Source organism: Equus przewalskii, chromosome 13 (genome assembly GCF_037783145.1).
Source record: "Equus przewalskii isolate Varuska chromosome 13, EquPr2, whole genome shotgun sequence".
Classification (NCBI taxonomy): domain Eukaryota; kingdom Metazoa; phylum Chordata; class Mammalia; order Perissodactyla; family Equidae; genus Equus; species Equus przewalskii.
The window spans coordinates 35,321,294-35,344,392 of NC_091843.1; the positions used below are offsets into that span (position 1 = coordinate 35,321,294).

Sequence of the window (23,099 nt, forward strand, 5' to 3'; positions counted from 1 at the left end):
TCAAAGTGAAAGTGACTAAAGGCAAGGCAACAGCTCAGTTGGCTTCTAGGTTTCCTTGGATCTGCTGAGCCCACAGGTCTTAGGCTCAGGGCAGGCAGTGGCAGCTAGGGATCCAGGCAGAAAGAAGCAGTGACCCTTATTGATGAGTTCCAGACCGAAGTGCTGGCGATGAGCAGAGAGGAGGAAAAGGGTGGGGATGGAGTGATTCTGAGGCCAGGGAGCCCACCTTGGGCCTTGGCAAACTTCAGGGTGTTGAAGGGTACCAAAACCTTCTGGCCTAGGACAGGGATTCCCCAACACACTTTCCCAAGGTTATCCTTTCAGCCAAGGAAGCAGCGATTTGTGCTTGGAATTATTAAAGCTCCCAAGAAGCTATAAACTCATAAAACATTTTTGTTCCCACAAGTGATTCTCATCAGGTGCCTTCACCTAAAGCCCAGTCCTGTACAACTTTGGGATCAGACTGGCAGCCTACTGGGCTGACCCTAATTTCCAGGGAATGTCTGCCCTAAGAGTAGGCCCCCTGATGGGCCTGAATGAGTCTGACATTTGAGACCAGCCATCCTTACGCTCCTGTATCCACCTCTTGCCCATCAGTGAAGATCATTCTTCCATTCTCTGCTGGACACCCTGGCTAGTAAATATCCTTAACTGTCTAGGAATCCAGAACCACAGCTCAGGAAAGGACTGAGCTGACTTTCTACATGTGATTTTATACAGTCAGTGAAGTAGTAGCCCTCTTGGTGCTTCAGGGGCCCTGGAGGAGGGGATGCTCAACATAGAGAAGACAAGACAGCAGGTTAACCAATTTTAATGGAACCAAATGATTATACAATAAAATTTTATATACATTCACAAAAAAAAACACCTTGCAACTTTTTTAGGAATTGTAGGAAGCAAGCAGTGGGAAGCACATCTTTGTGGAGATTCTTCTTGGTATTGGAACTGGGAATTAGTATTTTGGTCTTTTCACTTCAACCCTGCAATGGAAGGAGAAATGAGTCAGCCTAAGATCAATACACTAACCAACTCCCACCAGTCCCACAGAGGAAGAATAATACAGCTCACCCATCAGCTTCCATCTTCTTCCTCTTCTCGATGATCTGCAAAAACAACAGTTACAGTTGATAGTTATGCTGCCAGTCTCTCACCTGAGGCCCAAGGCTGACCCCTCCTACCTCCAAGGCTCTCCAACCACCTGCCTGTTCTTGGATCTGTGGGCCAGTGTCTCTTCCCAGCTGAAGCCCTCCCACCTGAGAAGCAGTCCCACTTACTGCACTAATCTTTTTCCACTGGCGATCAAGCTCTGCCTTGTCATTGGTTTCCTTGAAGCGCCTGGTTTTCCGCCCTTCAGACATCTTGATGCCATACTGGAATGCAGCCCTGAAAAAAAAAAGGACAGTTGGGGGAAGAAGGCAGTAGAGGTTGCATAGCAGTAGCAAGATGTTCCCAAAGGGCCCTGTGAGCAGAGAACCTCTCTGGGAACGTCTCAGCCAGACTCTATCTTCTAACTGGTGTGGGCCAGTCCACCCCATTGCCATCCCTCTCCTCACTCCCTGGCCATATTCAGGACCAACTCACTTGGGCAAAGCCTCCTTGTTGTTCATATACTCGCTGTATTCTTCCTGGGTATCAAAGTCCCAGCGGCCTAAGGGGCCTTTCTTGTTACCCTATTGCAGGACAGAATGGGGGATGGGAAAGGAAGAGATGTCAGTGGAGATGGAATTTTAGCCCTTGATTAAAGCCAGGTTCTCCCACAATCCTAGGTTTCATCATTCATAAATCCCACCCAAATAAATAATAATAAATGCTTACTATATACTTACTATGTGCCAGGCATTATTCTGAGCACTAAACACATATCTTATTTAATTCTCTCAAAAACTGTATTAAGCGGGCCGGCCCCGTGGCTGAGTGGTTAAGTTCCTGCACTCTGCTGTAGGCGGCCCAGTGTTTCGTTGGTTCGAATCCTGGGCATGGACATGTCACCACTCATCGAGCCACGCTGAGGCTGCATCCCACATACCGCCAACTAGAAGGACCCACAACTAAGAATATACAACTATGTACCGGGGGGCTTTGAGGAGAAAAATAAAATCTTTAAAAAAAAAAAAAAAACTGTATTAAGAGAGAGCTATATTTCTCTCTGCTTTCCTGATGAGGAAATTGAGGCATAAGCAGTAAAATAAGTTGGCAAGGTCACAAAACGAATAAATGGCAGAGCCAGGGTTAAGCAAGGCTCCAAGATGGAATTAAACCAGGCGTAACCACTGCAGTTCAAAGAGAACAAGGAAAAAGTAGATGAAATTTCTTCACCATTAATGATGTTAGTGTTTGTTGGGGATTTTTGTTTTTATTTTTGTCTTAAGACTTACAGGAAAATTTCAATCCTGGCTAGAATAAAATTCAGTTATTTTCTAAAGATTGTAATTCCTTCTGCCTTTTCTACTTACATACTAAAAGGCTTGCTTACTGCCTAGGATGGAAATCAAAGCCTGGCACTTTGTAGGAAATAACAAGAAATATATTTTTGGCCCTATTTCATTTGATTTTGTACAGACACTTTAAGACAGTTAAGCTGCCCATGACCCCACAATGCTGCCGATCCCATCACTGCAGCTGAGGGAAGGTGAGGCTCAGTAAATGAGACAGAGATCTTCTGGGAGTGCAAAAGGGGATATGTGCTAAAGAATAATTGCTCAAGAGCCCCCACCCATCCTTCCAACTCCGGACCTGGTCCATTTTGCTATAATCCACCTCCTCGTCACTGTCCACAGCCATGTCATCCATCCTAAAGAGAAGCAACAGTTAAATGGATGGTGCAGAGACAGACTCCTGTTTCATCTAGAAACCTACCCAACTAAGAGGCCATATGCCTAGGAATGACCACCCCTCTAGACCTTCCACTCAGAGCCTAATAAAATATTTTATCCAAGCAAGAAGTGGCCATGGGTCTCAGCAAACCAAATTGCCTCCTCACCCTCCCACTTTGTTTTCCAAACATTCCAGCCCCCCTTCCTTAATAGAGTCTCACGTACGTGGCTGGGTAGCACTCAGCGTAACTGTTGGACATGCCAAAGAAATCTCCCAGTTGCTTCTTGTCCTCTGGCTTCTTCAGCATATGCTCTGTTAAAGAAAATAGTTCTACCTACAGCAGAAAAGCTTCAAGCAGGAAGGGCCAAGGCTAGAAGCCCCAACATGAAAACTCTAAGGAGAGGGCTGTAAACTTGAATGAATCCTCTGAGAAAGGGGAAAGTCATAATGACCCCATCCCTGTCAAAATTCAGCACAAAATGAAAGGAGTCGGGGAGGGGAGGGGAGTTGTGGGGAAGCAGGTCAAATTGGAATGAAAGAGAACAGTTCCCTAGAACCCGGGAACATATTGAAATAAAAGATATGATTCAGTGCCTTCCCAGCCAGCAGACCCAGCGAACTTTTCATTGATTGACTTGATCAACTCCTTGGCAGATCCAGGTCCTAACAGGAAAGAGAAATCTATTCAGACTTTGAAATGAGGAACTTGCAACCTCTTCCCCACAATACGCTTCCAACCTGTGGCTTTCATGAAAACATTTTTTTTAAGCAACAGAACCCTTTTAACTAACAAAATTTTAATCAAACTCCAACTAATATAATATTATATATATATAATATATATATAATGTATAATATAATATATATATAATATATAATATAATATATATAATAATAATGAGCAGCTACTCTGAGATGGGGTAGTGTGCCCAGGCTATTGCCTATTCAACCTGCTTCATGTCCACAGAACCCCACAGCTGGAGGAATTATATCTAACAGAGCAAATATGCCCTGCCATTGCCCAGGAAGATGGAGGGAACTCTAGACTCATCTTCTGTCTATTCCATAAAGCAGGACACGGATCTTATGAGAATGCAGAACCAGGAAGTCCCCCAACCCCACCCTTGCCAGCTCTGAGCCCTACGCCAGACTCTCAGCTGAGGGGAAAGCAGGACTGCCAGAGGCAGCGCAAGATGTCCTTGGATACAACTCACCTTTGTCGACATCCATGGGCTGGAAAGAAAACAGAAACTGAAGTGAGTGTCACCATGAGGGATTCCCACTCATCCTTCCCCCAAGTCTGAATCAATTCCCTACACCCCTCGTCCCCATTTCCAGGATGCTTCCTACCCTGGATTAGTTGATGCAGTTGCTGCTATGGAGCCATGAGGCACCCATATAACAGAAGGGTCCTGCACCTGGCTGGGCAGGCAGAGATGGGCGGCTCCACCACCTGGTACCAAGGGCCACATCTCACCTCATCGTCCACTTTCGGCTTCTCAAAGTAGCTGTGCCTCTTCTTCTCCTCCTCTCTCTCGCGGTCCCGTTCCCGTTCCCGATCTCGTTCTCGCTCCCGCTCTCTGTCACGGTCTCTGTCTCTTTCCCGATCACGCTCCCGTTCCCGGTATCTCTCACGTTCCTTGTCCCGAGGCGTCTTGGTTGTGGAGGGCACATAATCCCCAATGTCTTCGAATATACTAGGAAACAGAGATCACTAGCTGCCAAAGTCACACACATTTCACTTCCCCTGGCCCTTTCTCCAGACTGGCACACCAAGGCCTCCCCAAAATGCCAAAGATGAGAAACACAGAGTCCCTTCCTCCCTCAGATCAAGTGACAGAGGATAGGATACATACTTCATGTCAGCCTCGGGGGGTTTCTTCTCTTCCAGCTTCCCTAAAATGTAAAGAGAGAAGTGAGGAAAACACTCCTGAGGGAATTCCCACTCAGCCTCACCATGCTCTCCAGCGCTCAAATGCCCTTTTAAACATCTTCTGTTCAGACACATGGGACAACAAAAGCTACTCCCCCTCCTCATGCCTCAAAACCGACCATTCCTTTCTAGGTGGGTCAAGCAGACAGAACACGGATGTAACCATCTCCTTGCCAATGCTCCATTGCTTCCATTTTTCTCTGCTCCCCAGGAGCCTCCCAATGTTCTGGAGATAGAAGGCTCCAGGACACCTTGGTTCCATCCTCAAATGCCCCTCCAGGAGTAAGGTTTCTCTCCCTAAGCTTCCAGGTTACCTTTATCCTTCTTCTTGAGCTTCTTGTTGCGGGTACCCTGCCTCAGGTAGGAAAGGATTTGGGTGAGCTTGCTGATGACAATGTCATTTGTGGTCAGTGTGGTCTGGGCCTGAAAACCCCAAGAAACAAGATTTTATCCCACCAAGCAGGAATCTCTTCATTCATTCATTCATTCATTCACTTAACAAATCGAAGGATGAGTTAGAATTAACTACGGAAAAGTATTGTGGACAGACATTCCAGAGAGATGAAACAGCATGTACAAAGGCCTGGGTCAAAAGTGAATCTAGCACATTCAAGAAAGTCAGGATGATTGGAAAACAAATGGGGTAGCAGGTAAAAAGAGGCTGGAAAGGCCAGAAGTCACAGGGGCTCGTAGGCTACAATAAAGATTTTGCTTTTTTTTTTTTTTTTAAGGAAGATTAGCCCTGAGCTAACATCTGCCTCCAATCCTCCTCTTTTTGCTGAGGAAGACTGGCCCTGAGCTAACATCCGTGCCCATCTTCCTCTACTTTATATGTGGGACACCTGCCACAGCATGGCTTGACAAGCAGTGCATAGGTCCGCACCCAGGATCCAAACCGGTGAACCCCAGGCCACCAAAGTGGAACATGTGAACTTAACCGCTGCACCACTGGGCTGGTCCCGCTCTTTATCTTAATAGTGAGAAGTCATTGGAAGCTTCCAAACTATGGTGAGACAAAAATTTCTGTTTTGAAATGATCACTTTGGCCATGTGGAAAAATCATACTGGAAGAGTTAATAAGGAGACTGAGGGGGTGACAGCTAAAGAATACAGGGTTTCTTTTTGGAGTGATGAAAATGTTTTAAAATTGTGATGATGGTTGCCCAATTCTATGAACATACTAAAAGCCACTGAATTGTACACTTTAAAGGGGCAAATTGTATGGGATGTGAATTACATCTCAATAATAATAAAAAACAAATAAAATATTGGAAAGGAACCAGAGTGTAAGTGGGGAAACGAATTAGGAGCCTCTTCTAATAGTTCCAGCAAGAGATGATAGCTTAGACAGAATGTTATTGGTGGAGATGAAGAAAAGTAACTGGATTCAATTGACATTTAAGAGAGAAAAATTGATGGGATTTGGTGATGGATCAAATGTGGTGGATGAGGCACAGGACAGAATCGAGGCTGATTCCCAGGTTTGAGGCTCATGTGACAGGCTCTCAGGACTTGGGTCACTCACCTCCATGGTGGGGCAATCAGCTTTGCTGCGGATAAGAGTGGTGGGGATGTCAGTGTCAGCATACTCATCATCCAGGTCTACTACATAGGCCATGCGGCCTGGCAAAAACAGCTCATTCCGTTCATATGCTTTGCTCTTGAAGAGCATGCGGTAAACATTGCGGCCTACAGAAAGAGGAGCAGCAGCAAGTAGCCAATGAGAACCTTTTATAATAACAGCTGCCATTTACTAAGTGCTTACTCTTTGCTGGCCACCATGCCAAGTACTATGCATGTTTGGCTTCATTCAGTCTTCATAAAAGCCCTGTGAGGTGGGCATTATCCTCTCCTTTTAACTGATAAGAATACTAAGGCTGAGAGTTAAGTGATTTACCTAAAGTCATCTAGCTCCCAAGTGACAGAACAAAGAATGGAATTCAGGCAGTCTAACTCCAAAGCCTGAGCTCCCATCCACTCTTCTGCACTGCCTTCTCGAGGGCACCGTGTGCCTGGTATTGTATGAGGCCCTGGGAGAAGAAGGATGAGGTTTAAGGGACTATTGATGACGATGGAAAAAACAGCTCTACTACATGCTCAATGTGACAGGCATGTTGCAGATATTATTTCTCTTCATCCCAATAATCCCATGAGGTGAACAGTGACCCCATTTTTGCAGACGGAAAAACAGGCACCGAGAAGTGAAGTCAGTTGCCTAAAATCACACGCCTACTGTAGTTTCATCATCAGGATTCAAACCCAGGTCTCTAACTGCAAATTCTAAGCTTTAATCACCAACCATGCTACCTCCTCCCCTAATGCATAAGCCCCAATCTGAAAGAGCTTCCAACCTAACTGAGGAGACATTAATAACATATATGAAATAACTAAATCCACGTCTGAGCTCTATTAGAGTATTTTATGGGAACTAGCTGCTTTGGGGGCAAAGAAGAGGAAAGTAGCTTGAAGAAAAGGGGAAGCATATCCTGCCCAGAGCATTAAATTCCCTGCAATTCACCTAGAACGCAGGGCCGCTAGCGTAGAAACTCTGTACTCACCCAAACGTGTTTTAAATTCAATTTTATTTTCAGGATCCTCATCTTTCCTGAAAACACACACAAAAAATTTTTGCTTAACGTGTTCCTGCTTCAAGTCCCACCTTTCTTGACTATCAAGCTCTCCCTGACGTTTACTTACTTGGTTTCCTTCTGAGGCTTTTCCATCAGTTCTTCCTCCTCTTTCTCTTTGCTGGCAATCTCAGCTCGTACCTAATAGGAAAGCAAGTGGAGTTTAGACATTTATTCATTTTACATATATTCACTGAACACCACCATACCACACTGTGGCAGGAACTAAGAATTCAATACTAAACAAGACAATGCAGTCCTTGCCCTAATAGAGCTTATAGCAGAAGAGACAGACAGACTAAACAACTAAACAACAAAGTACAATAACTGCTATAAGTGACATGGAAAAGAGCTATGCAAGGGTGCAGGAAGTAGGAGGTGAGGAGTTGGGGGATTTAACCATGACTGGGTGATCAGGGAAGGTTTCCCCAAGAAAACAAAATTGAGGTTGAAACTTGAAGGATGAGTAGCAATTAGTCCTACAGAGAGGCCACTGTTAGCCCTTGTAGATAGTCTGAACTAAGAGCAGCCTCCCTCCTCACCTCAAAAGGCTCATACAAGAACCTTCAGTACTCTAGTATTACTCTCTATCCATCTACCAGGGCTCACCTTTTGAAGCAGAGCAAAATCCAAGCCTTTCACCAAATGGGTATGTTCCATGTCACCACCCAAGAATTTGGACTCCTGGATCAACTGTCTTCTCTTCTCTGCAGCTGATTTGTCCCTATATAATGAAAGAGGCCACATTAGAACAGTCCTTTGTGGCAATGGCTTGGGGTGGGCTCCAGAGTGGGAAAGTGTGAGGAGGAATTCACATTGTGACTGTATGACTCTAGGATGCTGAGGGAACGATGCCCTGGGCCCCTGGGTACTCACGCCTCAGCAGTGGGGCCCACAGCTCTGTAGTTAGCAGTGGTGCTAATCAGCTCAGTTTCCTCATAATCTTTGTTCACGCCATCTCGCCGTTCCTTGGCACGGTCCCGGTACTTCTCTGCTAGTTCTCTCTCTCTCTCAATTTCTTGTTGGCGAAGCTTGGCATAATAACTGTGACCAGAGAAAGGCAAATGCGTAAGGTTCACGAGCTGCCATCCCAAGGTCAGCAGAACGTTCCCGGCTGTTTCCCTATACCTTCATCCAACTCTCTGTGGTGAAAGCTCATATACGTCCTGAGAGAACTGCTGGCTACCTCGTGATAGTCCTCATCTTGCAGCTCACAGATATACTGTTCCAATGCCACCTCAGAACACTCCATCTGTCACTTCAGAATTCTTTAATGCGACCCAACTCTACATAACCAAGTCTTTCCAGGTATGGGACTTTTCCATATGACAACTGGGAATCTTCTGAATTTTTATCACCTTCCAAATTTCAACTGAAAATAAATCATTCCTTGCTGGTCCTCCCCGAGAACAGAGGAAAAGCAAAGTACCAGGTCCAGAAAGTTTAGTTATCTCATAAATAATAATGACGATCATGATGATGATAATGTAGCCAAGATTTACTGGGTGGTTTCTATACGCTGGCACTGGCACTCGGTGTTTACATGCACTATCACAGCTGATCCTCGTGAAAACCTCATAAAAATTATTATCACTATCTTGATTGTACCCATGAGAATATTGAGGACTAGAGAGGTTAAGCAAAGTGCCCAAGGTTATCCAGCTAGAAAATGAAAAAGATAAGATTAAAAGACTATAGGCTGACTCCTAAACCTTAAATTGCCACTCTACGTACCATTCCTCTCCACTCTGAAAGCAGAAAACCTCAAACTCTAGCCTCATAACTAGCCCCTCCTCCTTTCCCCCAAACACTATCCACCTTAAAACCCAACACTCCTCCATCCTTCCTTCACCTTTTCTTTTTTCTCCTTCGTGCGGCTGGGTCTTCATCCTCATTGTACTCCCTTGGCATCCTAGAAGAGAAAGAAATTCACTGAAAGCAAAATATTGCCACAGCCCCAGAAACCCTAAGAAGTGGCCTTGAGGACTGAAGAAAGGCCTAGAATACTGACCAAAGTAACAGTTTGAATCAGGCAAAGATCCATGTCAATATTTGTGAGTGGTTCTCAAGCTTTAGGAAGCATCACAATCACCTGAAGGACTATTAAAATTACACATCCCCAAATATCTGCCCCAGAATCTGATCTGTGGGGCTGAATGGGCCCAGAAATCTGCCCAATTCAGCACCAGCAGCAACTCTAGTACAAAGTGGTCCATGGAACGTCCTCGGAGAAAAGTGAGATCCTAGAGCACCCAGTCTTCCCTGGAGCTTCAATCTCTAGAGGGAGAGAATCAGAACCATAGGCTTCAAAACAGAACTAGCCTTCTACTTCCTAAGACATCTAGTTCAATAAATTTTCCATAGGAAGGAGATGGAAGACAAGTTGAATCATCCCCAAACTTACTCATGGTGACGTGACTTAGAGGGCGGTGCAGAAGTAGGTGCAGCCCTTGGGGTCATAAGAAGTTTCCTGAAGTCTTCATTGGTGAGTTTTGATCTATAAGGCAAAGATTCAAAAAGTTAGTACCCAAAAAGAACTGGAAGAGGAATGAGTAAAAAATATGGTTAACTCTACTGGAAATCAGGGAAATACAAATTAAAACAAAAACAGGCCACTTCTAAGGCATCAGAGTATTAATTATTAAAAAATTTGCTTGGTAAATGCACCAGAGTGTTAACTATGAAAAAGTTGGATAAATTAAGTATGAGTGAGAATTTGGGAAGTGAATACTCTAATATACTGCTGATGGAAATGTAAATCAGTATAGCCAATTTGGAGGGCAATTTGGCAGGATCTATTAAAATTTACGGGGGTATATCCTATAACCCAGCACCTTAATTCAACTATATTTAGCCTGGCCAGTTACTGGCATATGTGTAGAAGAAGGCCTTAAAGGAGGTTCAGTTACAGCTTTGAAAACAAAACCTTGGAGACAACTCAAATGTCCATTCACTCGAGACTAAATAAACTCTGACAATGTTTGGCAAATGGGGGGCAGATAGCACTGATAGTACAGGAGACCATTTTAATCAGCACAGCGACAAGGACTCACTCCTTGATCAAACTTTAGTCAGGTTCCTTTGAGACCTCTTCTGATTAGGCCTCTTCCTTGGCCTGCTAAGCCCAGTTTTGACAAAAAATCCTGCTAAGTCTCCCCAAAGAAGACTTTATTCAAGAGTATCGTTATAAAAGTTAAGACTATAGAAAAAGGGGAGAGGGACTGAAACTCAACTCTGAATACAACAGGGACAATTGGGGATTTATAGAAAATTACTATATTATATGGATTAAAATATAATTATATTGCAAGAGGAACTCAGTTAGGCATCAAGGGTGGGATGGAAGAGGAACTTGATTAGATATCAAAGTTGATGGGAAGAGGAGCTTGATTGGTTCTCCTTGATTGATTGAGGGAATTCTCCATAAACTGGCTGAGCAGAATTCTTTGCCAAAACTGGGCTCAGCAGGCCTAGTCAAAAACAGACCTTGGAGAGGGGCTGGCCTGGAGGCATAGTGGTTAAATGGTTAAGTTCGCACACTCTATGTTGGCGACCTGGGGTTCAGAGGTTTGGATCCCAGGTGCAGACCTAGCACCCCTCATCAAGCCACGCTGTGGCAGTATCCCATATAAAGCAGAGGAGGACTGGCACAGATGTTAGCTCAGCAACAATCTTCCTCAAGCAAAAAGAGGAAGATTGGCAACAGATATTAGCTCAGGGCCAATCTTCCTCAAAAAAAAAAAAAAAAAAAAAAAAGACCTCAGAGAAGCCTGACTGAAATTTGGTTAAGGAGGGAGTCCTTGTCACTGGGAGTCCTTGTCACTTTCATGAAAATAATCTCCAAAATATTGAGTGGGGGGGACAAAAGCAAGTGGCAAAATGATATATATATAATATAATACCACTTAATTTTAATATTTTAACTCAGAAAGCAATGATATATTTTCCTCAGATATGCATGTATATAAATGCATTAAAAAAGAACAGGAGGAAAAGATACACATCAAAAAAGGTAATGGTGGTTTCCTCTAAGAAAGGAACTGAAATTGGGGATGTTATCAGAGAACTTTACTCTTATTTTTGATGTTTTAATTTTCTACAGGAAGTATTAATTCCTATATAATATGTAATTAAACATCAACCTTAAAAATTAGCACCCTCCCTAAGCAAAACTACACTAAGATATCACCTTACATCCATCAGAATGGCAAAAATAACCAAAACAAAAAGTGACAAATCTTGGAGAGGGTGTGGAGAAAAAGGACCCCTCATACACTGCTGGTGGGAATGCAAACTGGTGCAGCCACTATGGAAAACAGTTTGGAGATTTCCCAAAAAATTAAAAATAGAAATACCATATGACCCTGCCATCCCACTACTGGGTATCTATCCAAAGAACTTGAAATCAGCAATTCCAAAAGTCCCATGCACTCCTATGTTCAATGCAGCATTATTTACAATAGCCAAGATGTGGAAGCAACCTAAGTGCCCATCAACTGATGATTGGATAAAGAAGATGTGGTGTGTATATATATATACACACACACACACATACATATATATATATACACACACATACATATATATATACACACATACATATATATACATACATACATACATACATATATATATATATATATACACATACATACATATATATATATACAATGGAAGACTACTCAGCCATAAAAAAGGATAAAATTGTCCCATTCACAACAACATGGATGGACCTTGAGGGCATTATGTTACGTGAAATAAGCCAGATGGAGAAGGACAATCTCTGTATGACTCCACTCATAAGTGGAAGCTAAACATGTAGACAAAGAGAACAGATTAGTGGTTACCAGGGGAAAGGGGGCTGGGGGGGTGGGCACAAAGGGTGAAGTGGTGCACCTACAACACAACTGACAAATAATAATGTACAACTAAAATTTCACAAGGTTGTAAACTATCATAATCTCAATAAAAAGTGGAAAAAAAAAAACCTAGCACCCTCCCTGCCAGAATTTCTCCTCTAATACTCTTACGCAGTTGGCCTGATGCAGTCAAAGTTCACCGAGACAAAGCGGAAAGTGTACAATTTTTTGACCATCCTTGCTCACAAGATATTCCGAATTCTTTCACCATCACCACCACCACTCTAATCATTGCCCAGCTCATTCCCATGGTGCTACATCGAAACACTCACTGGTGGAAAGAGTGAGGATCGTCCACATCGTGGCCATCTGGAGCCAAAGGGTTGGAGAACGGCTCGCCTGAGAAAAAGAATTGACATTAATTTAATCACTCTTTGGTGTCAGGTCCTGTGCAAAAGTTGGGGATACAGTAGTTAACAATACAGATGTGTTTTCCTGTCAAAGTGCTCACAACCTGGTGAGGAAGAAACGCAGGAAAAGCGACAGTGAGAATCAATGTAATACGTACAGAAGCGGAAAAATACAAGGGGCTATGGGAACCCAGAAGAGAGGACACCTGAAACCGCGCTGGAGGATCAGCAAAGACTTCCTGAAGATGATGTCTAAGATACTACGCGAAAGATAAACTGGCGCAACCCAAGATTAAGCGATTTGGGAGGAGGGGGTAGTTCACAGATAAAACCCACCAGTCGTCACCTGGGGCGAGGACGAGGCTTTTAGGGACCGAGTCTGGCGCTGCCTGGCCTCACTCGGGGCCCAACGGATTCGCCAGGCTCCCAGCGGCTCACTCCTGGCCCCTCCCCACCCGCGCGCATACACACACACACCGGGGTTAAACTCTGAGGCCAAAATAACGCTCCAAGCGTCCCGACCCCGTAGGGAAGAAAGGGCAGACGACCCGAGCCTTACTATCTCGCTCTGGCATTCCGTCCGCGGAGTTTTACCGTCAGCAAAGACTGACAACAAAAACACAGCACCAACAGGCTCTTCCCCACCAAGCCGCTCAGGAACCAACCCACAGTGCCTTGCGCTCCGCAGCCGCCGCCCGCCTGCACGCCCGCACGCACGCACAGCAATTGGCGGAAACCTGACCGGTGCCCTTCAGTACTTGTATGGCATTGGCTAAACCTGTCTCCGCCCCTCTACGTCATCAGCCTATCGCGGAGAGTGGAGGGTCGGCGATTGGTCCGACTGGAGAAGTTGGCCGGAAGGGCGGGGGCGGGGTTTGGGTGTCAGCAGAGATGGCGGCGGCCGCGGCGAGTCGAGGGCTCCGGGCCAACCTGGGCCTTCGTGAGATTCGCATCCACTTATGCCAGCGCTCGCCCGGCAGCCAGGGCGTCAGGTGAGGCGCGGCGTGCTGAGGCGGGCGGGCTTCGGGGCGCCGGGGTCACCACCTCGACCTCCCGGGTGTTTGGGGAGACCCGCGCCCACACAGCACGCGCGGCGCTTTCTCCGGCCCCGCAGGGACTTCATCGAGAAACGCTATGTGGAGCTGAAGAAGGCGAACCCCGACCTGCCCATCTTAATCCGCGAGTGCTCCGATGTGCAGCCCAAGCTCTGGGCCCGCTACGGTGAGCGCCGGACGCTGGGAGTCTGGGACCCCGGTGGAGGGAAAAGGGTTCGAGGAGAGGAAGGGCCGCCCAAGGTCACGCAGAAACCCATAGAGAGACCGGAACTAGGACTTCGGCCTTGCTGTTGACCTTGTTGAGGATAAGGAAATTTACATTCGCAGTTACAGGATGCTTTGTCTCCCGGGTAACATCTGTGGAGGCAGGCCCGGGCCTGCAGAAGGACCGGGGGTTGTCGTTCTGGAATTCAGAACAGGCTTCAGATAGGGGAGAAGAGATGCTGGTCAATTCTCGTCAATGTAGGGCCTTCCAGATTACGGGTGGGCAGTGCTGGTCCAGGTAAGAGTGTGAGAATCTCAATAATAACCTAAAATAATGACTGTTTAAGCACTTCATGATAGGCCCTATGCTGAGTGCTTTCCTGCCTAAATCTCATTTAATCTTCATTAATTATATGAGAGTGGATTCTTTTTTTCTCATTGTAGAGATAAGGAGGAGTCAGAAATTCTATGCAACATACCCAAGGTTATGTAGCTAGGATACAACAGGGTTGAGCCTTTACTTTTGTTCCTGCTTCCTAGAATGCTCTTCTGCCAGACTTCCGTGGCTAGCTCCTTATTATTCAGATTGTTATTATTCGTCTCTGAGCTTATATAGCACCTCCTCAAAAAGGCATTCCCTGACTAGTTCTGTAACATTACCCTCAGCCCCTTTCTATGTTACCCTATTTCAACTTAACGACAATATGAAAATTACTATCATTTTGCCTGTCACATAGTAGGCATGGAGTAAATACTATCCTTACTGAGTAGTGGTATTTTAGTCACGGTTTTCAACTACATCTTGCCCTAGGAATGTCTGGGGGAAGCAGGGAGTCACACCTAAGGCGAACTCCTTCTAACAGTGGACATCTGCAGTAACGTCATGCACTAAAAATTGTCTGGAGGAAGAAAAAAGGTTCTCCTTCCAAAAGCCAGTAGACTAGAGGAGGAGATGGACTGAAATAACTTCAGTGTATTATACTTGGTGGACTACGGGAGCCATAGAATGGCCAACCAGCCAAGACTAGGCCCATGCAATGTGCTCACAATGGTTAATAATAAATGCCTACTGTCCCCCTTAAAACTTCCCTGAAGCACCTTCCTTCCCATTGTGGCCACCCAGAATCAGCCAAAACTCTAGTTGAACCTGCACTTCCTAGATGTGTTTGAGACCAACTGGATAAATTCTTGGCATACCAAATCCACCTTGGTCATATCTCTTTACTACCCTCCCTATCCTAACAAGACTGTAAGTTGCAAACAAAGACCTGTTGTTGTACTTTGGTAGCCCCCCCAGTGCAGAGTGGACAGTTAATCACTTCCCTCTTTCCTCAGCATTTGGCCAAGAGAAGAATGTCTCTTTGAACAACTTCAGTGCTGATCAGGTAACCAGAGCCCTGGAAAATGTGCTAAGTGGCAAAGCCTGAAGCCTCCACTGAGGTTTAAGAGTGACAGCCCCACAGCCTGGGCTCTGCTGGACTGAGTACAATGTGGAAAAATATGTTCTTCTGTTCTTTATAAAGCTTGTGCTGTAAGATGCCATCTTAGGATGTTCTTTTCCTTGTTCCATCCCTTACCCCTTATTGCACAACCTCTGAGGCAAGGCAGTTTAATATAAAAATAAAACTTTATTCTGTCCCATCAAAGGCCACTAGCTGCTGAAGCAAAAAAAAAAAAAAAAAAAAGAAAGGAGATCCCAGGGCCCCAGAATAAGTAGGCCACACTGAGTTCCCTCTGGTCCTCCAGCATGGACACTGCTGGGTAAAAGAAGAGCTGGGGTCCAAAGGTCTTGGCTTAGGCTTAGCTGTGGGAGCAGAGCACATAAGACCTCATTGTGGTTCTACATCCCCAAAAGGGGCTCCGTGGGGAAGGAAGCTGGGGTCGGGGAGAGGGTGTGGAGTGGAGTAAGTGACATCGAGAAGCCAGGTCACCTGTGAAGAGCTGTCTGCTGGAGAGCATGCACACGATCCTGGAGCTGTGCCTCCTTCTCATGCCTTTCCAGGGCCTGCAGCCCTGACTGCTGTAGGAAGGCCTGGGCAGCCTGAGGGCAGGGAAGAAAAGGATTCAATACCTGCGGCCCTGTGCTCTAACACTCAATTCCCACAGCCTGAAGGGTTAGCCCACCTTTTCTTGGAAGAGAGTACACTCCCAACAAGAGGATGGAGGTCCTGATCTGGAGCCCACCTAAGCTAGCCAGGACCAGAGAAGTGACTATAGTTAAGACTAAAAGGAAAGGGTCCATGGTGAGACCAGAGGCTTCAGAACATGGTGGGGTTTGGGACCAGGGCCAGAAACCCACCTCTGGCCGATAGAGGAACAGCAGTTGCAGCAGCTCCAAACTCTGGCCTACTACTTCAGTGTCAGAGAAGGCCAGTGTGCCCAGCAAGGAGCAGAGCAGAGGCCCTGGCCACAGATGCTGGCAGTAAGCAGGACCCTTCTCTGCAACGTTGCAAAGAACTGTGAGCACCTGCAGACAGATACGTATACACAGTCCTCACAAAGGATGAAAGCCAAAGATTGTAATGATAGCTAAAATACATGGAGTGCTGGTCACACACCCCAGGCACTGTGCCAAGCAATTTTATATGCATGTTTTATAATCTCCACAACTGCCCTCAAATAGGATGATTATCCCCAACTATAAATGAGAAAACTGCAACTTAAGGTGGTTAGTTGATTTGCCCAAGATTAGTAACTAGTAAACCACAGTTTAGGGACTCAAACCTAGACTGGTCTGGCACTGAAGCCATCCATACCACACGACCTGCCAGCTCTCAGCTAAGGGCATTTCTGAGGACTCAGGCCTACTCCCACTGTTTACACTTTGGCCGCTAGATCTTGGACTCAAGTGACCCCAGTACCTACCAATAAGCTCACCACATTAGATACTGGCAACAACTGTAAGAGGGGCTCAATCAGATCCAGGGAGAGCAAGGAGGTACAGAAACTGGGACTGTTTGCTGGAAGGAAAAATGTCAGGGTGAAGTCCCTCAAACGGGCCTGAAACCGCCCCCTCCCAATTCTACCCACCTCAGCCCAGGCCACAAGGAAGTATTCCCAGTATATAAAGGTCCAGGCCTAGGCAGATTATGGTGCATACCAGTGAGGTTGTTAAGGAGCCAGAGGCCCTCAGGAAGTAGGCTGGGCTGTTTCTGGAGAAAGAACTGCAGAAGGATAAATAAGGCTGCCACAACACGCTCATCTCTGAGCTGCATCTGCTCTCCCACAGCCCCCACCGCTGCCTCTGTTAACAAGTTGCTTAGACACCGAAGCACAGGGCATGCCAGCTGCAAAGAGAAGTTGAGGATCAGGTGTAAGGAGGGAGAGGCTACCTGCACACTGGGGGAGGAGCAGAGTAGGAGGAAAGGTCGTCCAGATCTTGACCAGTCCTCTTCACCTACCAGCTCCAGTCCTGCATCCTCAGTTCTCTGGACAGCCCCAGCCAAGTCCAACAGAAGTAGCCCGAGAGTGGAGAGAGCCCCATGGGTGATGAGCAGGGCATTGTTGACCTGGCTGGGCAACAGGAAGCAAGTAGTCACTACTCCATCAATCCGACCTTTAAGTTAGCAAACAGGTCTGTGAGTTTCCTGGGCTCCAAGAAAAGAAGACCATGGAAGGAAGAAAACTCACAACAGTTCCAGAAACCGAAGTTCAAAAACCTGAGTGTCAAGAAGGGAGCCCAGGGGAGCTCTGCGGCACTTTCCCAGTTGGCCTGTGCTACCTGCAGGTGATGTAGTGAAGGCACCAGGCAAACTCCACAGCAACCCCAAAGTTCAGCTTTGGGCCAGGTTGCAACAGTTGCAGCATGTGTTGTGGGAGAGTGGAGCCGAGGACAGAGCTGCCAGCAGAAACAGAGCTGTGAGTAGGAACCACAGAAGGCAGGATGCCTGTCGCTCTTCCCAAACTCTGACAGCAGGGGTAAAAGGGTCCAAACCCAAAGCCCTTCCCAGCCAGACACACAGAGTTAAAATGTGCAACAGCTCTGGAAACAAAGACCGATCAGGCATCCAGAGGTTACACTACCAAGTGGGTCACCCTTGCCTGCACATCTGGAGACAATTTCACCTACGGGATGATCTTCTCTGGAGCTTCCTTAGCCTGCAGAAGCTGGGACAAGGCATATCCAAGGGCTTCCAGGACAGTCACATGGGGGGACTGGAAGTAGACAGGGTAGAGATCTGACTCTGGAAGCTGGGCCATAAAGTTTCCTGAGACTTTCAACCTCTTAGCACAGGGCAGAGGCTGGAGCTGCCTGGCCAAAGCAGGTGGGGCATGTGGAAAGAAGTGAGGGGAGGGTTGCCCAGGGAATGAGAAAGGAGGTGAACACTCACCTGGACGCAGGCAGCCAAGGCTGGAACAATGCCCTGTGGCAGGAGCTGCCTTCTCACAGCCTCACTCTCCACAATCAGGTTACCCAGTGTATACAGACAGAGCTCCTGAGAGCAGGACAACAAAAGCACTGGGCTTGGCCCATCTCAGGCCAGGGTCGGGGTAGGGGTAAGGGTGGGAGTGGGGGTGAGGGTGGGAGTGGGGAGGATGGTGCAGCCCTGTCCTTGAGGCTCTGGACACAAGGGAGTGGAAGATGATGGGTATATGTATGGCTGTGGGCATCAGGGGAAACAGGTTTTCTTCTCCCTACCTTCCAGCTCAAAGTGGACCCAAAAGTACAGTTTGTAAATCCAAGCCAAGAACAAGGTAGGGAGGTACAGAGCTTACTATAAAGTCTGAGCTGTGACCGGAGAGGTAGGTGAGAAGGTAGGAAGTGGCTGGCAGGCAGGCCTCAGCCACCGCAGACTGCTCAGAATGAGAGAGCTCATGAAGGCACCGAGCCGCCTCAAGCTGCAGCAGAGCCTGGTTGCTGGTCAGGAGCCCGACCAGGGTCCGCATGCTGCCCTCCAGCCTACATGAGTGAGCACCAGAGCCCTGCTCAGCCTGTGGCCCATGCCTTCCATACTCCTGTCCATCCCTCAGAGCCCCAGTCACCCACTCACACCATCCACATCACCCACACTGACCAGATGAAGGTCTGCTGCGTCTCGGGGTGCTGCAAGCCTCGACGAAGGCTGACCAGAGCCCGCCCTCTCTCCTTTTCCTCTGTCCCCCGCTGGGCTAGCTGCAGGAACTGCTGGATCTGGAGCCCAAGGCAGGGAGAGGAGAGATGGCAACGTACAGTTGCCAAAAAGCAAGTCTAAGTGCTGCTCTGCCCACTTCACCTGTGGGCCCTCCAGTATCACACCATCCCTAGAACTTGTCATTCACACCACAATGGCTGATGAGCACCAAGCTTGCAGAAGAGTGTACAGAAGTGGGAATCAGAACTGGGTTTAATACCAGCCCTGCCACTTACTCTACAAGAGACCTAAACCTCAGTTTCTCACGTGAACAATGGAAATAACATCTACCCTGCCTTCTTACAGAGTTGTTTCAAGATAACCTCTCAGCCTAGCATAACCTACCCCTCCAGCCATTCTCCCCATGCAACCTGCACTCCAACAACACCTAGCATAACGTGACTTGTTTTGTAATGTTGCTGAGCTTTTGCACAATCTATTCCTTCTGCCTGGGAAACCCTCCCCACGTCCTCTCTTTCCTTTAGATTTCTACTCCTGTCACTGCCTCTGGGAAGTTAGCTCTTTCTGGCTTCCTTTGGCAGACTTAGGGCTTTCTATTGTGCTTCATGTCTCCTTCATGACAGGTGGTAGCACATCTGTCTCCTTCACTGGGCTGTGAATACTTGAAAGTACCTCAGTATCCAACAAAGTGTTTTGGGACAAAGTAAAAACACACAAATAAATAGTATAATGTAGGCACCCAATGTAAACTATCTATGAAAACATAGACAATATAAGTACAGGGAATGCCCAATGCTTGCTGAATGAGTAAATGAGCTAAAACCAATTCTTTCATTCACTCATTCAATAAATACTGAGCTCTACTATATGCCAGATGTTGTACAGGCATCTGAGTTTTCAGTGATGACAAATAAGAGTCTAGGTTTCCATAGATTTAAAGTCTAGTTGGAGAAATCATAATAAACAAGTAAACAATTAGACATTATGATTAATATTCTGCAAACAGGTTGTCAAGACAGAATATCAAAAGGGACCCACTTTAGATGCAGCAAATCTAAAGGCTTTGAAGACAGGAAAGAGCCTGGTACATTGTTCCGAGAACTGAAAAGGGGACAGTTTGGCTGAGATGAGTAAGCCGATAAGGTTGGAGGTAGAAGAGGTTAAGCCATGCTGGACTTTATAGGTCACAGGAAGGATTTCGATCTTTATGTGTTATTAAAAGACATATCTGACTGATGTATGGAGAATGAATTTGAGGGCAGCAAGCACAGAGGCAGATAACCTGTTAGGAGGCTGCTCTAAGTATCCAGTGAAGAGAGTGGTGGCAGCTGCGATGGCGAGGCACGTAGACTCCAGAGCTCTTTAGTAGGTAAATCACGGCTAGGACTTGATGATGTATTGATATGGGTATAAGGTAAGGAGTCGTCGAGGGATGAGTCCCCCGTTTATAGCTTAGCCCAGTGGATGGATGGAGGTGTTGAAGGGACCGCGTTCGGGTTTGGTGGCGGACCTCGGGTATTAGAGGAAGTAATTTGGCGCCAGGTGGCGTGGACCTCACCGCGCACCCTGCCCCCTCACCTCGGCTTGCCCAAGGATCACGGCCACACATCCCCCTTCGCCTTCCTCCGGGGCGTCGTCTCTCAGCAGCCTCTTGCTGATCAGCTGCTGCTCCCTCCGCGCCTTCCGCAGTGCTGGGGGCAAAGGAGCCGGCTGAGCGTGGGAGAAGCACCCAGGACCCAGAACCCCGACTCCGATCCGAGGGCCTCCTTACCCTATCCCCACCGCCATATCCCCATCCTCCCGTGCTCGCTGCCCGCCCGCCCGCACCTGCCTCCCGCTCCCGCCGGCGGCGCCGTAGCTCCTCCACGCCACAGCCTGCCGGCCTGAGGCAGCCCTGCCGTCGGAGCCACATGCTGGAGCTGGGGGTCGGAAACGCGAAGCCCCGGCCTGGAAGACGGTACTGACAGCGCAGCCGCAGCGCAGGGCGGAAAGAGAGAAGCGAGTGGGCGGGGCACGTCGAGAAGTGGAGGCGGGGCGGAGCGAGGGGGTGCAGCCAGGGGCTGGGGCGGGGCGAGGAGCGGGGGCGGGGCGAAGGGAGAGGGGCCGGACCGAGGAAGAGGGGCGTCTAAGGGAGGGCGGAGCGGGGCGGGGCGAAGCCTAGAGGCGGGGTGGGACCTGAGTGAAGAACCGAGCGAAGGCAGAGCGGCCCCCGCTCGGCCTCTGATTGGTTTCTCTCCTTCCCAATTCCAGGAACGAAAGTAGCTCAATCCTGACCCCTGCCGCCCCAAATCAGTAGCGTCACCTTCCCCTCAGCAAACACAACCTCTCTACCCCTCACGCATGCTAAACAAACGTTGAAAACTACCCCGAGCTCAGGGAAGAAACGGGACGCCTTTTCACCAGGAACGGCTCCCGCTAATGAGCGCTGGCTCAACTCTGGATGCGCGTTATCTTATTGAATGTTCGCCGCAACGATTATCCCGCTTTTATGGGTGAGGAAAATGAGACAAATACAGTAATTATTTCACTGTTCTGCATAAAAGTGAGGCGCGTTATTTTTAGGATAAATTAATTCTTTCACGAAACTTTGAGGGCCACTAATCTACTAGGTACTAAGGAAACACAGGTGAATTAAAAACTGTGTTCCTGAGGCCTGCCGGGTGGCACAGCGGTTAAGTTCGCACGTTCCGCTTCTCAGCGGCCCGGGGTTCGCTGGTTTGGATCCCGGGTGCGGACATGGCACTGCTTGGCACGCCATGCTGTGGTAGGCATCCCACGTATAAAGTAGAGGAAGATGGGCACGATGTTAGCTCAGGGCCAGGCGTCCTCAGCAAAAAAAGAGGACTGGCAGTAGTTAGCTCAGGGCTAATCTTCCTCAAAAAATAAATAAATGAATAAATAAAAACTGTGTTCCTTACCGTCATAATGCGAATTGTGGCCTACTAAGCCCTACGTGGTCTAATCGCTGCATACCTCTCCACTCTCGACTGGAAAGGCGCCTCACCTTACTCATCTCCCCTGCGATCTTCTCTTTGGTCCCCAAACAAGCCCTGCTCTTTTCCTCCTCTGGGATTTCACACAGGCAGTTACTCTGCCTAGAGCCCTGTTTCTGTCCGTCCCCCCACCCCAACCAGCACCCTTTCCTTAATAAACACCATCCTCAAGATCTCAACTCCAATATCCTCTCCTCAGAACTACTGGACCAGTGTCCCTGTTAGGAGAGCATATAGCACCATATATTCTCCTTCATAACCCTTGTCACAGCTGTCGTCAAGTTATAGTGTGATTGTTTGATGTTGTCTCCCCCTAAACGCCTTTCACAGCTCCAAGAGAGTCAAGTCCTGGTAGCACTTAAGAATTTTTATTGGAATCCTCTAATTTTTAGAAAGCTATTACTTAGGCAAATGCACAAGTATAAACAAATCTGGGAAAGGGAGTTGTTCTTCAAGCCAACTTCCTTCCCTTGAATTTAATTCCACCTCTTGGAGGCAATCCATGAAGTCTTTGATCTCTTACACAAAACATCTAGTTAAATATCTGCAGACCATCGTCCTGTCCTCCACATCTTCTCTCCAGGCCCAGCATCCATCCCCTGGACAGCCATTTATTGAGCACCTCCTCTGCACCATGCTCTGGCCGGGGATAGGGTCTTGTCCCCTTCCTCATGGGACAGGCTGGCTTCTAACACCTACATCTTTCTCTTGGTGGGGAAGGTAATACAAGTCCCTAGGCAAAATCTATGTTCTGCCCACAGTGTCTGCTTAGACAATTATAGCTACCCAAACTGTTTTTTGCATTTATCCACCTGGCAACTCTGACAACACTGTAAGAAACAGCCCAAGGTCCTCTTTACTACAGAGCTAGCTGTTCCTTTCTCCAGAGCTCCCGTAAGTCCTTGGTTTCTCCTCTATAAGAGTCCTCTTCACTGTGAACTGTAATTCTGGATCCGTGTTTGCCTCCCCCACCTACTGGAGTACTTGAAGGACTGTGTGATGGTCATGTCTGCATCCCAGGGCTTTGCACCAGCCCTGGCTCTTGGTAGACAAGTGACGGACATTTGTTGAATCAAGGTGTGAATTGGAGATCTTTGAAGAACCGTTATTGCCCATCTTAGCCTGGACCCTT

At 47.3% G+C, this 23,099-nt stretch overlaps 3 protein-coding genes across 21 annotated transcripts; 1 reads left to right on the forward strand and 2 right to left on the reverse strand.

Moving 5' to 3' along the window:
• Positions 1–795: 795 nt before the first annotated feature.
• Positions 796–13,343, reverse strand: IK (IK cytokine). The gene is made up of 20 exons (XM_008515576.2): positions 13,203–13,343; positions 12,566–12,632; positions 9,779–9,871; positions 9,227–9,286; positions 8,251–8,418; positions 7,984–8,098; positions 7,445–7,515; positions 7,306–7,352; positions 6,273–6,436; positions 5,062–5,170; positions 4,671–4,710; positions 4,292–4,511; positions 4,029–4,047; positions 3,399–3,477; positions 3,039–3,119; positions 2,734–2,791; positions 1,582–1,670; positions 1,275–1,383; positions 1,069–1,103; positions 796–980 (listed from the first exon to the last, which is right to left on the reverse strand). Exons 1-20 carry the CDS (start codon positions 13,216–13,218, stop codon positions 953–955), a joined length of 1,668 nt encoding a protein of 555 aa, XP_008513798.1. The 5' UTR covers positions 13,219–13,343; the 3' UTR covers positions 796–952.
• Positions 13,344–13,347: 4 nt separating this feature from the next.
• NDUFA2 (NADH:ubiquinone oxidoreductase subunit A2) lies at positions 13,348–15,444 on the forward strand. The gene is made up of 3 exons (XM_008515575.2): positions 13,348–13,635; positions 13,758–13,864; positions 15,238–15,444. Exons 1-3 carry the CDS (start codon positions 13,406–13,408, stop codon positions 15,327–15,329), a joined length of 429 nt encoding a protein of 142 aa, XP_008513797.1. The 5' UTR covers positions 13,348–13,405; the 3' UTR covers positions 15,330–15,444.
• Positions 15,445–15,510: 66 nt separating this feature from the next.
• TMCO6 (transmembrane and coiled-coil domains 6) lies at positions 15,511–20,987 on the reverse strand. Of its 19 annotated transcripts, none has more exons than XM_070570621.1 (13): positions 20,806–20,987; positions 20,553–20,665; positions 18,918–19,033; positions 18,619–18,802; positions 18,234–18,338; positions 17,972–18,057; positions 17,624–17,740; positions 17,304–17,415; positions 17,003–17,189; positions 16,768–16,862; positions 16,202–16,369; positions 15,834–15,943; positions 15,511–15,706 (listed from the first exon to the last, which is right to left on the reverse strand). In XM_070570621.1, exons 4-13 carry the CDS (start codon positions 18,787–18,789, stop codon positions 15,703–15,705), a joined length of 1,155 nt encoding a protein of 384 aa, XP_070426722.1. In that variant the 5' UTR covers positions 18,790–18,802; positions 18,918–19,033; positions 20,553–20,665; positions 20,806–20,987; the 3' UTR covers positions 15,511–15,702. The 19 variants fall into 19 exon arrangements, with proteins under 19 accessions (XP_070426722.1, XP_070426714.1, XP_070426731.1 ...); XM_070570613.1 differs by having other exon boundaries at positions 20,802–20,986; XM_070570630.1 differs by having other exon boundaries at positions 17,944–18,057; positions 20,802–20,965.
• Between the last annotated feature and the right edge of the window lie 2,112 nt (positions 20,988–23,099).